Source organism: Lutjanus erythropterus, chromosome 12 (assembly GCF_056507025.1).
Source record: "Lutjanus erythropterus isolate fLutEry1 chromosome 12, fLutEry1.hap2, whole genome shotgun sequence".
In the NCBI taxonomy this organism is placed as follows: domain Eukaryota; kingdom Metazoa; phylum Chordata; class Actinopteri; order Lutjaniformes; family Lutjanidae; genus Lutjanus; species Lutjanus erythropterus.
Window position 1 is genome coordinate 13484852 of NC_139328.1, and position 17216 is coordinate 13502067.

Sequence of the window (17216 nt, forward strand, 5' to 3'; positions counted from 1 at the left end):
TGGACAAAGTCTGTTAGGTTCATGTTGTCTGTAATTGTTGTTGTGTGTGAATCCATTGTGTAAAGTAAATATGTCTTGAATGTGTTTTGGGCAATCACTCAGGACCGAATCTGTCTTTGACAACTCAAACTGTTGTTTCACTTTCAGTGTTACCCATCATATCAGCATATCCCATATGCCAACTGCTAATTCAAAGATTGCTCTTTTACTAGTTTTTTAATCTTGTCATGTTGTACGTCTTAGGTTGAAAGGCGTACTGCTTTATCAACAAAAGTACTTAATTAGATTTTATCTACTGATCAACAGGGTTCCATATTAACAGTGTCCTTAAATCTGATATAAAATGGATGTAATTATTATTGCCTGTCCACATTTGTATCCAAGGACTTTATCATTGATCGGTCATGGCATGGAGGGATTAATTTTCTTGTATTTAATGAAGATATTATTAAACTCACCAGGTAAAAAAATAAAAACAGTCGTCGTTTGATTTGCAAAAGCATTCTATCATCACATCTGTAATCCATTAAAAGGTCCATTAAATTGTGATTTCAAAAAGTCTTTTCAATGACAACAGTAAAAGGGAAACTTCTCAGAGTACACCTTCCTGTCAGGTGTACTCTGAGAAGTTAAAGCAGATGTTTAAACTGTTTAACTCAGGAAAAATGACATTTCTATCAGATACTGTCATGTTAAAAAAATGCCTGTGTATTCAGAACAAGTATTGGTGAGTCCTTCCAGGATTTTGGGATTGCTGTGGCCTAGAAATGCCCTATTTCTTTTCTAAAAATTTGTTGCCATATTTTCAGTCATTGTTCGCAAAGAAATTGGGGGAGCAAGTACAAAAACTTTTTGTGTTCTTGGTAACCTTACAGAGAAGGCTAAGGATTACGAAATTGTAGAAGATGCTTCATTTTTGAGTGAAGTGCACCTGGTGACTTTTCAACGAAGAGGCAAAAATCTTTTTGGAGCTCAAACTCACCACAGCACAATATTTTAAAATATAAAAGTGCACAGATCATTAATTAATGTCAATAACACTGACAAACCTTTTATTCTTCTTATTATGACAAAATAAAAACAACAACAACAACGTGAATAAAACAGTGAGCACGTTCACTGAGATGCACATGTATGATGTTCGTGGAGAGGACTGCTATGATGATTGGTCAAATTTGCAGACAAGTTGTTGCGTTAATTGTTGCAATTGCAACATCACAACTTTCTGGAGGGACTGATTGTTTATTATATGTAGAGTGTTCCAGGGTCTAATTATTGTCTACATTTGGTAAAATATATACATTTTATTTGGCTCTTTTGCAGTCGTTTAAAGGGTAAAGTCAGGCTCAGACTTGGTGTTTTTACTGGATTGTGATTGGTGGATACCAACATATTGTTGACCCAATTCTGGATTGTTCCTTGTCCCTTTAAAGGGTTTGCTGTTGAGTGATGTGATATTCAATCTGTCCCAGTTACACACTTCATACTAACTGTATACAGCATGTGACTGTCTTAGTGCATTGTCTTTACAGTTAGTGTACAAAAATATCAATGTTAAAATATCTGTCACACTTCTCTGCAAACCAAATTATATTATAGTTTCCAAGTACAAGTCTTTTTTTTAAAAAAAAAAAATGTTTTCTGGGGTGTTTTCACAAAGCTGATTTACCTCCATCCACAATCAGTTGTGTAATTTTCTCCAGCTGGGTGAACTTTTACATTTCCTTTGTGCATTTGTGCAGAAGAATAGTGGCCATCAACAGCAAGGTCAAAAGTCAAATGCTTTTTAGTATGCACCTCAACTTGGTGTATTATATAATTTTTCAGTACTCTCTCAGCACTATCTTATATTTAGTATGTTTTTTTAAAATAATTTTTGGGCTTTTACGCCTTTAATCTATAGGACAGCTGAAGAAATGACAGGAAAGGGGGAGAAAGAGTAGGGGAATGACACACAACAAAGGACTGCAGGCTGCTGCAGAAGACCCACAGCCCTGGCACATGGGGTGCACGTTCCACCAACTGAGCTACCAGGCTGCACATTACACTTAGTAATGTTGTGTGGAATTGGGCTACTACATAGAGTCTTCAGTCATGTCCTCAGTCTATTGATATCCATTAACGAGTTTCAAAGGCAAAACAAATAAGATCTAAAGGAAGTCCAAAACTAGAAACAATACCAGCTCAAGTTGTCTAGTGCAATCTATGAAATGCATGAAATAAAACATTTACTTTGGAATTGTAGAAACATAGTATGCACAGTTTATTTTGAATGTCTCAATGGCTTTCCAGTCGATCAAGGTTTGGGTAAAGCTAAGGTAAAACATTGTGTAGTGAGGAGTATGCCACAATTGTATGAACCAGTACACAAAAGTACAAATAATTTTGTAATGAAACAGAGCAGAGACTATGGACCTCCCCTCAGGCAAAGCTTGGAAAAAGGCACCCACCAACTCCCCTTAGTTTACATGCTTCGTTTTGCTTAATTCCTGGATGGCTGTGGGGTTGTTATGTTATTTGATCCCACAGACACTCCAACACTTTAGCCAGCATACCCTATTATTGCTGTTTTACATAACTTCAGACTACACCAAACACATGAAAAAGGTCTATCCTAATACATTTGTTAGTTTTTGACTCTATGGTGAAAAACAGCAAATTTCCTCAAAAAACACACATTTATGTTTTTCCTTTGTAATATTTTTACATCCATTCACTGTGCTTCCCCTGAAACTGTCTGGCGGTGCCCTGGGGAGGCCTGCCTCCCACTTTAAAAACCTCTGAAACGGAACAAGACATAAACACATCTCCAGGACTGTAAAACTTTTGTCTTGTGACAGGAAAGTAACTTGCAATCCAAAGTGCTTAATCACGGCAGATCAGATCGAAGTGCAGCAGCTCATCAGATTAAAGATAATCAAATGTCATTACAGAAAATCCACACAGTGAGCACTCAGACAAGTATCCAATTAGTAATTCATGCACCTTTACTGCCATTTAGGGAAATGGAAGAATATCATCTCATGAGATTTAAGGAGAGAGTTTGATTCACTTGTGACTATAATATCTGCTGACCACTACGGGACAAATGGATAAAAAAAAAATAATACACATGTATTTGTAGAATACTGCACTGCAAGGCTTCTGTCCATACAGGCTCACAGTCTGACCTGTGCTTGAAGTCATTATGTTTGTGTTGGGCTGGACAAATGTAAATACACCATATATCACCATTTGATTGTGTCTGAAAAGGAGTTCATTATTTTTTTAAAGCATCTGTAACCTTGTACAAACTCTTTCCATCATAACATCACGACACAGAAAACAATTTCTGAAAAAACAAACACATTAATAATATTTAAAATATTAACCTTTGTGAAAATTACTGCTTTGACTTGCTACACTTCAAAACTGATTATTTGGACCGTTATAACAAAACCAAAAGACCAAAATTGCAAAAAGAAAAATGATTTTGGAGCTTGAACCCTGATAAAATTCATCTCCGCTGTTCGCAAAAACAAGTTTGGGAGTTTAAACTGTGACAACAGTGATACCCAAATGATCACTTAAGTAAACTATCAAAGACAGTTTCCCAATGTAAACAGTAATAGTGAGTCCTGTGATTATCATGATATTTTTAAAGGTTTGTTGAAGTGCTTTGAGTAACACACATAACATTCTTATCAGTTGCACTTCACGTGTTTGAGACGATGGGCTCCATCTTCCGCCTGGCGCAAAAGCGGGCAGCTATTTTCTAACCGACACAGTTGTCATTTTCTCACCCAGCGCTCACTTTGTGTAGGTGGCAAATGTACTTGTGCCCCTCTGTGCGCCCGTAGGTGTGTCAAAGGCTGTCAAAGGTGATACAAAGACCCTCAGGTATCTGGATCTAGGATTGTTTGGGGTAAAGCAGCGTATAAATCCTGACTTCCATCACAGCTGTCTAAAAAAAATATTTCCTCTGGAGAGTTTCCTCTGTCCCATCTGTTCATAACTACAGATTTTAATTTTTCTGCTTAATTATTAACAATATTTGCCGCAGTGGCATTCACCCACCTGCAGCCCACTGGTTATTAATCATGTTAATTGTATTGTTGTAATATATGTTTTATGATCCAGCCTGCCTGACCCATGGATTACTTGTAGTGTCTGTATCACTACAAGTGTGTCATTTCAGCACCTCTGTTAGCTGAATCCATCATTTACATAGCAATGCTCAGGCAGGCAGGGACTGGGAGATGATGCTCTGATTGGTTTTATTCGTGCTACACCCAAAACACACCTATGATTAATTAAGATACTAAATACAACCCCTTTGCGCCTTACTTTGCACCTAGACTGCACCGTTTAAAAAGCAAAGTGGTTGGACACGTCACAAAATACCCATCCGCCACGCACCTTAGACCCTGTTTTAGAGATTGCCTAAATAGGGCTTGATATCTCAAACCAGTGGCACGTAAAACCAACATAGTCTTTTGGTTTTGTTTGAAAGGCAGCCTTTCAATTTTACAGACAGCTTAGAAAACATGTCCATCATGGGAAGAAAGCCATTAAGAGGGAACGGCGCAAATCTGCCTAAGTTCATCAGATCTAGGAGGAAGAACCGCAGCTGTCCAATATTTTCTGGATGACATCAACCTTTATGTTGCCTTCCAGAGCTCGACACAGCTTCCCAATTGTACAGCCGATGCTTCCCTCCTTCATTTTCCAACGATCCAGCATCTGGTGCACCATCTCTGGCAGGCCGTCGCGGTAAAAGTCGTGCTCGATGGTCTCTATTTCCACACTTGTCAGACCCAGTCGCCGCCCGCAACGCTTCCACTTGGTCCCGATGTTTTCCCTCAGCAGATCCAGGTGTTCCTCAGTCACAGCATGGTCCTCTGAATGACACAACAGATTTCTATTAGGGCAATTATTTGCTCAACTCCAGTGAGAAAATGTTTCAAGTTTAACTCTAACTGTTGAAGAAAAAAGTAGAAAATTGTGTACTGAATTATTTACTGCACCTTTTTAATGTGTTACTGCTTATAAATAACTACTAGAGCTGAAATGATTAGTGGATTAATGGATTAGTTGACAGAAAATAACTGGAAAAAACTGTCAGGTATAATAAATTATTTAAGTATTAATTAAATAAAATAATCTGCAGATTCACTGATAAAAGATTCTTAGTTGCAGCCCTAATAAAAAGCAATATTTGCAAACTGAGTCACAGCTGAAGTCTATACTATACATATATACAGACATACTATATACAGTGGAAACCTCTCATAGTGATCACGATTACAGTGACTAAGTGTTTATATGGATAAAAAAAAAACTTGGGACAGAATCACCTCTATACAAATACTAAAAAATTCACTCTGGTTTATGGCTGTAGTAAGTAATTAAATCAGAGGTAATTTTTTTTTAAGGGGGGGTGTCAATTGTCGTGTGCACCATCGTTCAGAGCAGGGGAGCTTTCCATATCATGTTTTACTGCCACTTACTATGCTGGGGTCGCAGAATGCTAGACTGTGTATCGAACATAAAGAAAAAGAAAAAAAAATTATAATTAGAGATGTTCTGATATTTTTTTTTTTCTTCCCAAAACCAATCCCGAAACTTTGCGACTAATAGCGAGTACCACTACAGTAACTGTAATTTCTAAATGTATAAATTTCCTAACCCTGTATGGATGCAACATAACTGCTATCATTGTTGTATGGCCTGGTTCGAGTTAAACCTTTTATAAAACATGAACAAATAGAGGCATATGGGACACTGCTGGGAAGTAACAGGGCCCTGTTTTGGGGTTAATAAATCACCTAGTGTTGGGTCTGTGTGTAGACTCACACACTGATAACGATACTGGCATTTCAGGCACTATCGGAGGCGATTTCCAATACTGGTATGTAAACAACCCTAGTTAAAATAATCATTGGCTTGTGGGGAGCAATTTGACATGGACAGACCTAAGCTATAAGCGGTTTCCACTGTATTATCTGTTACATGAAATAAATACTGTTACGGTTTACCATATCTCTGAATGCCTTCTTTGATGGGAGAGTTAGCTGAGCCGTTAGAGGGTTGAGACAATAAACTATGGGAGGACTCGTAACCTCTGATACTCATCGTGTTGTTGCTCCCAATCTGGATCCCGCTGGCATTCTGAATGAAAAGAGATCCTGGAACGAGCCCAAAGCAAACACACATAAACACAGTGTCTCCAGCACATGGCTGTCAAAGGTGACAGAAAGAGCCTCAGGTATCTGGATCTAGAATTTCAATTTACTGGAAAAATGCTTCATCAAAACATGTTTGTGTGTACCTGGATCTTGTAGCATGCCGCCCTTGGACGGGGCCAGTGTATCAGACACTGGGTAAGTTGGCCAGGACTGCTGGCGGTCATAGTGGGAATGTGGATGTTGCTGGTTGTACTGTGGCAGAGAAGGGGTGCTGGCAGACATCGGCAGGTGTGTTGTGGATGGAGAAGATATGGAAGAGTTCATGGAATCATAGAGACCAGCAGCAGGCCGATACCAAGGCTCATCCTGGCTGACAGGTTGCACCGGCTCAGCTTTGGTCCAGGAGTGGACAGACGACATATAAGGGGGTCTGTCCTGTTCCGGTTGTCTTATGCCGTGATCTGTCGTGTGGAGGTTTTGCAGGAAGGGATTTGAGGTGTTGAGATGGCAGCAGTTGGCAGCATCAGGCTGGTTCGCAGAGTTATAGCTTCCATGTTTGTGGTACTGAAGCTCCCGATCCAGCTTGTCCTCCAGAGCTGAGGGAGAACTGACTGCCCTCGCATCTGTCTGAAGAGATTCCCCAGACGGCTCATACTGGATGTCATGCAGGTCCTCAATACTGGCTTCAACTGGCACACTTCTGTCTGAACTCACCAAAGAAGTAGGGCAATCTGCGAGGTAAAGAGAGGAGATAAGGAGGAATCTGTAATATATTTACTGTAATAAATCAGAAAATGACCATGATATATATATTGTTCTATATTCTATTCCAGGCCCGAATAACTATTCAACTTCAAAATAATGTCGACCGTTCACTGCAACAAGTAAGTGTCTCTGTACGAGTCATAAGAAACCATTAATAATCTTGTAGGTGTAGATGTTTATAGTTAAATTGAGCAATATGTTAGTGGAGTCTGGCAGACAGTGAGACAAGCAGCTGCTTAACTCTGTATGTTTTTAGAGCAGTGGGCCTTTGTTTTCAATATAACAGGTTTACTTTTACTTTGACAGACAACCAACAGTTATAAACAGCTGATCAACTTACAGTGAAGGACTCGTCTTCACTTTTTATTGTCCATTTACGATGCTGCACGCATCTTGTGCTGCTGCAGTGTTCCTGCAGCCTGCTCGAGCTTCCCCGAGTCTGGGGAGGAAGGGCCAGGGGAAACAACTCGCCTCAACCAGGAATTGTGTATTAAATAGGATTTCAATCTATACAATGTACAGTCTATGGCTCCAACTTGCTGTTTGGGCTGCTGTACTGATTTTTGCTCGTACAGTTGCTACATGTTGCTCCTTTAAAGCAATTAAGCTACTCAGTCCCTTTCAGAATAAATTTGTGTACAAATACACGGAATTTGACTCCAGCTTTTTCATTAGGCCTGTAACAATCAGTCTATTAATCGCAGTTGGTCGCAAAGAAAACTAGTTGCCAACTATTTTGATAGTCTATTAATAATTTCCTTTGTTTTTCAAGCAAAAAAAAAAAATCAAGCATTTGTTGGTTCAAGCTTCTTAAATATGAGGATTTGCTGTTTTTCTGTTATGTATGATAGTAAATAAGAAATGTGATAAACATTTTTCACAATTTTTGTACATTTAATTAGTTGTGAAAATAATCAACAGATTACTCAATCATGAAAATAACTGTTAGTTGCAACCCTATTTTTCATTGCTCACAATGTGCTTACATAACATCATATAACAAAGGCAACAATGCTGAACAAATAAAGGTAACGGACAAAACAATTCTCTAAACAAGTGAGAAAATAGCTATATATAAATATATACACAACTTCAGCAATTTCTTGAACTTTCTAAGCATTTAGAACATTACATGTATACAGCCAGGTGGACATTAGAGTGTGTACAGTACATCCGGTCAGCAGTACCTAACAGTACTTACCTGCCGCAAAACAATCATGGGTCATTGATAAAGACTTCATCTTCTCAACGAGGTCGTCTGGGCCTTCATATGATTTCTACATAAAAGTCACACAGAGAATCACAATATAAAATACTCAGAATTTGTATTAATCTAGCAGTGTTTTAATATTTAACCACATTAAATCCTTAAAAAAATATATTCACCATCAGATCAATTAAATCTTCCTCTATGAGCGGCTCAAGCTTTTTCGTGTAGAAAGGAAGGAAGAGGTCGTAACTCTCTGAAAGAAAAGGAAAATGGAGAAAAAGATGAGTAAAAGATCCATTTAATTAACTGAAGGGGTTGAATGACTGCTTGAAATTCAAGCAGGAAAGTTTACACACTGTACGCCTCAAATATTACTTGTCTCGTGCTACCGTCAGGACAGAGTGACAGCTTCAGCAAATATGAGTTATTTTTATAGAACCTAACATAGCTTTAACATACACAGACAAAAAGAGCACCTTTAAATGTTGGCCGCTGCTCTGGTTTGTGATCCCAGCACATCTTCATCAGCTCAATTATCTCTGAAGGTGTGTCTTCCGGAATAAGGTCCTCTGCAGGCCGGTCACCGTTTCGGACACACTGGCTCATTTGGTCTTCACTCCTGGCGTCTGAAACACAGAAAAAGCACTCCATAAACTGCTAAACTGTTTCTAAGCTTAGAGCCTCGTGCTGCTACCACCTTACGTTTTTCGAATGAAATTAATGTTGCATTAACCAAATAATTTCATTTGTAAAGATACGTTTCTCCACTTTGACATCCCGACTCACTTGCATATGGCTCTTCCCCTGTGAGGATTACCCACACCACAATAGCAAAGCTGTACACATCAGACTTCTCAGTGGAGGGTGTGTGTATGCTCTCCAGGTGCTCCGGGGCCATGTAGCTCAGCGTGCCGGCACCCCTCGCTCCAGCTGATCGTCCCATACGACTCTGCCTGCGAAACTCCTCCTTTGTCAGTTTGCTCCATGTCTGGCAGGTGGCCAGGCCGAGGTCTGCAATCTAGAAAACACAAGAGGAAAAAAAACACTCATATTAACATGATTATACATGCATTCTGTCTCATGTATAATTATACGCATGTCATAATATCACAGTTGTGTCACGGGCCACATTGTGTAATATACCTTGATGTGAAAATCCTTGTCCACTAAAATGTTTTCTGGCTTGATGTCCTTGTGTATGATGTGCCTCTCTGAGAGGTACACCATCGCTTCCAAAATCTCTAAGATGATTCTGCCCTTGACAGATATCGGTACAGAGACCTAAGAACAGGGAAAATAAAGTGTATCAATCCTTCAATTCACATAAAAGTCCAACTGTAAGAGTTAATTAAGACTGCAAACTAGAGATGAAAAGTAGTGGAACTAGTGAAGTTGCAGACATTGATTCTGAATCTTCCCCTTTTCAATGCGAGCACAGATATTGAGCCTGCTGACCGTCTCTAGCATCACCAGCAGGTTGCCTCTGGGGATCAGCTCCATGACCAGTGAGCAGTCTCTGTCCTCCATAATCACACCCAGCAACTTGACCACCCGTTCATGGTTCAGGCTTGCCATGATATTCCCCTCCTCCAACAGTGACCTTTTACTCTCTCTGGACAGTATGGGAAGACAAATAGTGAGAAATAGTGAGATACCAATATTATATCAGTATTGTGATATGAGACACGTCATCTTAGATTTTGTAGGCTTATATCTTTACATCATGATGTAGCATAAGTGTTGTCTTTTCTTGGTTTTAAAGGCTGCATCATAGTAAAGTGATGAAATTTTCTGAACTTATAAAACTGTTACAGCTGTTCTGTTGTTAGCCTGAACCCACTTTGTGGTAAACACATTGTGTTTATCTTGTGAAAGCACCAATAGTTATCACTACAATACTGTTGCAATATCAATAAATATTGCTATCAGTGTATTCAGTTAAAAGTTTCACGATAAATCGCAATAAAATTCACTGCAATTACTATTATCTTTTCAAAATTTAATTACAGTAATAACAGATATCAGACATTAGTCATGATGTGACTGATCAGGTCTGGACAATATGAACAAAACTGTATATTACATTATTCTAGATCAAATACATAAATATTGCGACAATGTTGTCCAGTTGACTTTTAGTGCTTATACAAAAACACAATAAGATTTTTGATAAATAATAATTCGTAATGTGGATATATTGACTAAGTGTGCAACAGCTACAGCAGTTTGGTAAGTTCAGAAAATTACATCGCCTTACTCTAATGCAGCCGTTGTTTCTGCAAAAATAATGACCCAGTTACTCAAGATAATCCACAGACCTTGTTGTGAGCAGCTTCTTATCGGAATCATTTTCTTTCCGCTGTAGTCTACCAAAACTACTTTTACTTTTTACATCAAAATACTAGAACAAGCCCCCCCCCCCCCTTTTTTTGCTGCTTTTGAGCACCACAAGCAGAGTGCAATTTTGTCCCATTATTTTGGAGAAAATGCAGATATCTCTGCAGCTGATATCTCTAAAACTCTGCAACTCACACAGGAACTATCTAGGTAGATAAACAGCACAACAGTTCAGCCAAAAAATATGTATTTTTGACTGTCCCTTTAAAAAAAATACATACAAAAATCATACAAATGAGTCTCACACAGTGAAGTGCATATTTTTAGGGGTTTAGGGCAGAAAAAAATATCACCAGCCAAATGCTGTTTGTTAATTTTGCACGCAGCAGGACAATAAGGAAGTCAGAAATTGAAATCCCATATAAAGGCTGCAATAAATATGTGAATGGACTTTCTTAAATGAGAGGGGCAGAGAAGTTGTTTTTGTTGCATCTGACCTTAAAAACGGATGTCTGATCGAGCCAACATCCGCATTTCAGATAAACTCACGTCTCTCTCTTGTCTCTTTTTAAGGGAAGTAGTTGGCAATCAGTGCACGTCTTTCGTGTGGTGGACACACGTTGTTATAATACCAAACTAGGCTTACAAACTACTCCACACAAGCAACATCTGTCCATCAATGTCGTATAGTATTACATACTGGGTTTACTTTATATATCCTGTCAAAAACACGAGTCTGGGTGAGCTGGATGCATCTGTACTGTCCTGCCCGGGCACATGACTCAAGTTACCGTCTAAGTGACGGGGAATACCCTGCAAACTACATAACACACACACACACACACACACACACAGATCTTACTCGTTGCGAAGAGGGCCTGTGTATATCGTCTTCAACACCACCTGGCCGAGGGTTACATGGTAGCACAGGTAAACGTCTCCAAATCCTCCGTAGTCCAGCAGCTCTTTCTTGATGAGATCAGTCGACCTCATATGAAGCGATAGCTGTGGCGCGGTGGCCATACCTGCCATAACAAAAAGTCACAATTGATAACTGAACGAGGCAGACGACAGCTCAGGAAAAGTCATAAAAGTGACAGAAAAGTGTGTGCAGCCCGATGCTAATGTTTTAAGGACACAAACTGAATGACTGAAGCGGAGACTCAATCATCCGTAACTTCCAAAACACTTCGGCCGGGTGAGGATGTAACAAGCTAGCTTAACGCCGAGCGTCCCCGAAAGTTTTGACAACAAGATAAACGTTAGCCCTCGTAACGTCAACCGGTCTCTTGACCCGGAAACAACATCATGCACTCCATTAGCTATCAGCATCAACAAAAAAACGACTAAAGTAAAACGGTTACCTAACAGTGCTGTAAAATCCAGAGTACTTGTAGTTCCGGGAATTCCTCGACGTCTTGTTCAAAAGTGAAACCATTCAGGCTACGTAAAAACTACAAACAGCCTCACTAGTCGATAACAGAGCAGGACGGTTGTTCGATTCGATTAATTTCAGCTCAGTTCAAACTTTAGTACAAACTCAAGGTCCAGATAAAAGACAATAAGACCAACCACTTCGTAATCATAAATAATATTTTACAAGACATTAGGTAATTGTTGTTTGCAAATAGTGAGTCCACGATATCTGTACTGCTAAGCCTCAGATCTAATTGCTTTATTTGTTTGCTCTGCCCCCTCCATCAGCCAGCATTTAATTACCCATGTTGACATATCTTAAAGGGACTGTTCATCCCAAAATCAAAAACACATATTATATCCATATATACTGCTCTGGTGTGACTTGCTTAGTTTTGGAGATATCTGACATAGAGATGTCTGCCTTCTCTCCAATATACTGGGGCTAAAAGGCACAAAAACAAAACAAAACAAAACAAACAAACAAACAAACAAATCAATATTCTTTCCAAAAATCATGGCCTTGTTAATCAAGATAATCCATACACCTTGTTGTGAGCAGTTTCATGTAAGAACTATTTTAGTAGAAAGAAAGTTGTTCTGGTATTTTAAAGTAAAAAAAAAAAAAGTAAAAGTAGTTCTGGTAGACTCTAGTGCAGAAAGAAAATAGTCCTTTTAAGGATCTGCTCACAACAAGGTCTGTGCATGATCTTGAGTGACCGGCTCATAATATTTGTAACTGAGACACTTTACAAATGTCTTTTTTGTTGTGCTTTGTGTACCACAAGTCAAGTGCCATTAAGCCCGATTATATGTGGGAGAGAATGCAGACACCTCTACTGCTGATATCTCCAAAACTCTGCGACTCACACCCAAAATCGAGATGGATAAGTAGCACTGCAGTATTTTTGATTTTGGGATGAACTATCCCTTTAATAACAGTGGTAGCAATTTTACAGAGGGGCCTGGCTGGGGCGACTTGTTTTGTCAGAGGGACACATTTAAACCGGAAGAGAGAAAGATGTGACATTTTTCAAGCTTTCTAAAATTTTAGCTCAGTATATAAAGTAATAGCACACATAAACAATGTAAATACTATTATATAAGACATATTTGTTTTGGTAACTTACAGTTTCAGTTCTTTGTTTCAGTAACACTTGTCTTGTATCAGTGCTATGTAATTCAAGGAAGTGATAATTTCATAACTATTTTAGAGGCCACAAGAGGGTCCAAACTCATTGTTACAGGGGCACTGGTCCTTGTTGCTCCTCATCCTCTAGTCTAGTCAAAAAAGTTTCATCTGGCATATCAAATTAACATATGAAATGACCAGATCAATACTTCTTGACATTTTCAGAATGCACTGTTTTACATGTTACTGTAAGTCTCACTTTTGTCAGGTTTAAATGCCAGGAAGTGATAAATAAATCATCTAAAATACAATAAAGCTCCCTTTTGCCAGTTGTCAATGTTAATGTTAATAACTCATTGGTAAGGTTAATTAGTTGTAAGCAGTGACTGGATTTGGCAAATATTGAGTCCACATCGATGTATGAAAACTGTGTTAAAACTTGCTTACAATTTATATACTTTATATGTATTTTTATATATGACAAGACCAATGTTTCCACAGCTGTGACTGGTACTGTGTAGTGCTAAATCTTAGATAAACACAAGATTATTTCATTCTCAGAGTAATTAAACCGGCATATTGTATTACTTAAGATAGTTTGGAAAATATTTACTCTTGCAGCCACAAACATTTTACTTGTACTGCACTATCTCTGTCGATTTAGCAGCCTAATATTCTGATGGCATCATTATAGACTACCTGAAGTCTCTGTAGGCTCAGTTGTTTGTAGTTTGACCACAAGGGTGCAGTATAAAGTGGTGTAAAATAAGCTCTGAAGAGAGACATACTGTATGTACACCTAGCAAACTTGCATGAGACAATGTTTGCTTGTGCGCCATCGCCTATAAATATCATCACCTGTCATTTGTTCAGTAATGAAATGTCCTCAGCAACTTTTCAAGATTCAAGATGTTTATTGTCACACCTGTTATACAAGTACAATCATGGGAAAAATGCTCCATTACAAACACAGTAAGTAAAGAAAATAGAGTAATAAAAGACAGAACAATGATAATAAAGGTGAAAATGTACAGTACTAGGATGAAATGTGCATTTATAAAGTTAAATAAGCAATTCTAAAGTAAAACATTGAGAGTGAAGAACAAATTAAGCAATGAACGGTTGCATAGTCAGGTGTTTGTGGCCAAAAAGGCCTAAAGACACAATCTACAAAAAAATAAAAATGCTGGAATGATATTTAGTTGTTTTTGTAACTTTGCTAATGTTTGGCTTAGTGTAAACTTTGGGTTTTCTCTGAGATGCGACCATTATAATGTGGCAAAGTCATGTGGCTTTGTCGCCACCTACTGGTGTCAATAAGTATCGCAAACTAAACAACCCAGCATTGCTTAGTAGAAGTGCAGCTCTGCCCACTTCAGACATGATGGTGATACTGATACTCTGATGTAGTTGTCTTTAATCTCCAGATATTTTTCAGCTCTGTCTAAATGGCATCTAAGAGACCAAACAGTATGACTTTGATATTTTGGAAGTAAAACAGCAAACCAGCTAAAATGATTCCCTGGCTTAATTTAAAGAAGAAGAAGAAGAAGAAAAGTTCATTGATAAAACAAGCGTTTGTGTGAAACTAGAGTGGGAAACCACCTGAATTGTAGCCGCTGACAGCGTGGGCGATGTATGACATGGAGGCCTACATTTTGGGCAGCCTATCTGTGAACACCCACACTATAAATTCCTCCTTTTGCACACTAAAGCCACAACAAAGCAGTATCATATTTACCTGTCTTGTATTGTCACGGTTTCCTGGTTCACATTTTTTTCCTCTTTCTGTATTATTCACTTTTGTTGCTGGTAATTTTTAGGTTATTTTGGAAAATGTTCGTGCTGTGACAGTTGTCAGTTCATCAAGCGCTGTGATAGAATACCTAACAGAAAAATCAGTTAACACAATTGACTAGTGAGATTTTTTGACGAATGATCAATGCCCTTTCCAGTGGTCAGACCCGTTTTCATTAAGGCTTCATTATCAGTCAGATTACTGTTGACAATGATTTTGGGTCCTTCCGTCACAAATGCACTCAACCAACTTCATTACCTCATAACAGTGTGAGTTATTTCAGGTATGCAACTATGATGCAATGGTAGTTTTAAGCCAATTTAGACAAGAATAACAGGAGTACTCTCATGGCTGAAGACCATTACAGAAACTTACTTACGTGTAGACACTGTTGTAACTGTTTGATAGGGTTAGCGCCTGATGTAAGAAAAAGGCCATTGCAGATGAGCAGTTCTCGATGTTCCAATAACTTAAGATAAGCATTTAACTGAACAAGATCTTAAATAAACTCCCCTAACTTTAAGATAACTTTCCTAATTTTCACTTTTCCACCCGTAGTAGTACTTATCTTACTAACTAGCTAAAAGTAGCTAATGGAACTGATAGCTAACTTGTTTAATCCTTATTGATGCTCTTTTATAAGTTTGACACAATGGATGTTGAATATGGAATGGAATGACTGAGTTAGCTTTGTTATAAATCATGAACATCTTTTATTTTCTCTACAGATGTTATCAACACCTCTGTCTTGAAGTTAAGTGCCTATTGATGATTTTGCTCAACTTTTTTTTTCTATATTTCACAATGGACTCAAAGGTGCTCAGCAAAGTGCGAAAAGTAGTGTTAGTTGCATGGTACCAGACATAAAAGCTGATGAGGGTGTTGGGTTGTGTATTTAAGATTTACGAGTCAATAAGACAAGATTACTTAAGTTAGTTAGGGTTTGTTTTGTTATGCCAAATTGGGGAAAAAAATCTACAATTTCAAATACAAATGGTTTTATTGGCATGATGTAATACTGTCAAAGCAACCATTTAGACTTTGAATTGCTAAACATATGACAACACATAGTAAAACCACATAGCTAATAACATACTACAGAAAAATAAACATACAACAAAGAATCATACTTCAGAAAAGAAATCTGCTACAAAATACACCTACGCCTATATTAAAATCTTAACTTAAGACTCAAGATATCAGCATTGAGGAGTTCTCTCATTCAAATTCTCAGTCAGTCTGGTGGTCACAGACTGTCCCACGCAGAACAACAACAGATCACCAGGAAGTTAAACCAACTGGCGCCTGTGGTGTATGTGCAGCCAATGTGGGGCAGTGGGTAGCAGTACTTCCTGTTGATGTTGTTAACATGATGGTAATCAGTACAGAAATGCCAGGTGCCATCCTTTCTCTGTAACAGCACCAGTGAAGCCTTCCACCGTGGTGTTGATAGCCTGCCCCAGTCATCTTACTGGTCCTCTGTCCAGCTGCCTGGCTCTTGGCGAGCCAAGATGTTGGGGATGAAGGTGGATGAATGGTCCCCTGACCTGATGGTGGGCCGCAGTAAGGTTGGTCTGAGTGTCTGTCTTGGTGGCAAAGCAGTCAATTAATAGGGTCCACAAGAACTTCCCAAAAAGAGTCTTGTACAGATGGTCGTTTTCATTGGCACCATTGTCTGTTTCTTTCCCTGAGGTTTGACAGGCTTCTCAATGGAGTCTGTTGTCCTGATGTCCCTTTCTGGCTCTTCCTCTGGTGTTTGGAATTTCCCTCAGGCCAGGGCGACGTCTGAGCGACCCTTTCCACTGGTGTCATGTCACATACGATGCGCTGGTGATGGAGTGGGCGACCATCCAGGGTGCACGGAAGGTAGAGTCCCTGTGTGTGGCTGATGTGACCAATCCTTCCCATCTCCTCACTACATTTGGATTTGTTTATCATTTTTGATAACATCTGGTGTTGAAGGGGCGGGTCTTGGTGTTTAGATATCATTCTGTCATTCAGACACATGCATCAGAACATGAATTCCAGGGAAAGGGGGGGGGGGTAAATCATCTTTTAAAATATTTTAAATCATCTTTTTAAAGATTTTAAAAAGTTGAATTATTACTTGGCAGTTGTCACTAAAATCCTTCCATATTTACTATTCAAATAGCAACACAAACATGAGTACAATCCAAATGTTGTGTGGTTTAGAAAACATACAACTCACCAGATATCAGACTGAACTGTTGAGTTTTTATACTTCATTTCCATATCCATATCCATATCCTATCCAAAGAAAGAGCCTACTCAATGGAGTGGGCCGAGCCAAATCAGTGGACTGGGTAGATTCAAAGGTCTGGACCCAGGCTATCATACAACCTGAAGAGCAGTATATATTTTTCTGCTTAA

General features: G+C 38.7%; 1 protein-coding gene across 1 annotated transcript; it reads right to left on the reverse strand.

Moving 5' to 3' along the window:
* Window positions 1-4383: 4383 nt before the first annotated feature.
* On the reverse strand, window positions 4384-11835 carry ripk1l (receptor (TNFRSF)-interacting serine-threonine kinase 1, like). Its single transcript, XM_084731546.1, has 11 exons — window positions 11623-11835; window positions 11342-11504; window positions 9598-9754; window positions 9286-9423; window positions 8929-9160; window positions 8619-8768; window positions 8319-8395; window positions 8134-8209; window positions 6311-6898; window positions 6018-6167; window positions 4384-4880 (listed from the first exon to the last, which is right to left on the reverse strand). Exons 1-11 carry the CDS (start codon window positions 11648-11650, stop codon window positions 4591-4593), a joined length of 2049 nt encoding a protein of 682 aa, XP_084587672.1. The 5' UTR covers window positions 11651-11835; the 3' UTR covers window positions 4384-4590.
* Between the last annotated feature and the right edge of the window lie 5381 nt (window positions 11836-17216).

Bases quoted from the DNA above. Each gene is read 5' to 3' on its own strand.
- ripk1l (XM_084731546.1), bottom strand. From the start codon at position 11,650: ATGATTGAGTCTCCGCTTCAGTCATTCA. The intron at 9,424-9,597 runs GTCAGCAGGCTC...CCCTGTTCTTAG, and splicing joins TGCTGGTGATGCTAGAGACG to GTCTCTGTACCGATATCTGT. The intron at 4,881-6,017 runs GTAAACCGTAAC...TGTGTCATTCAG, and splicing joins AGAAGGCATTCAGAGATATG to AGGACCATGCTGTGACTGAG.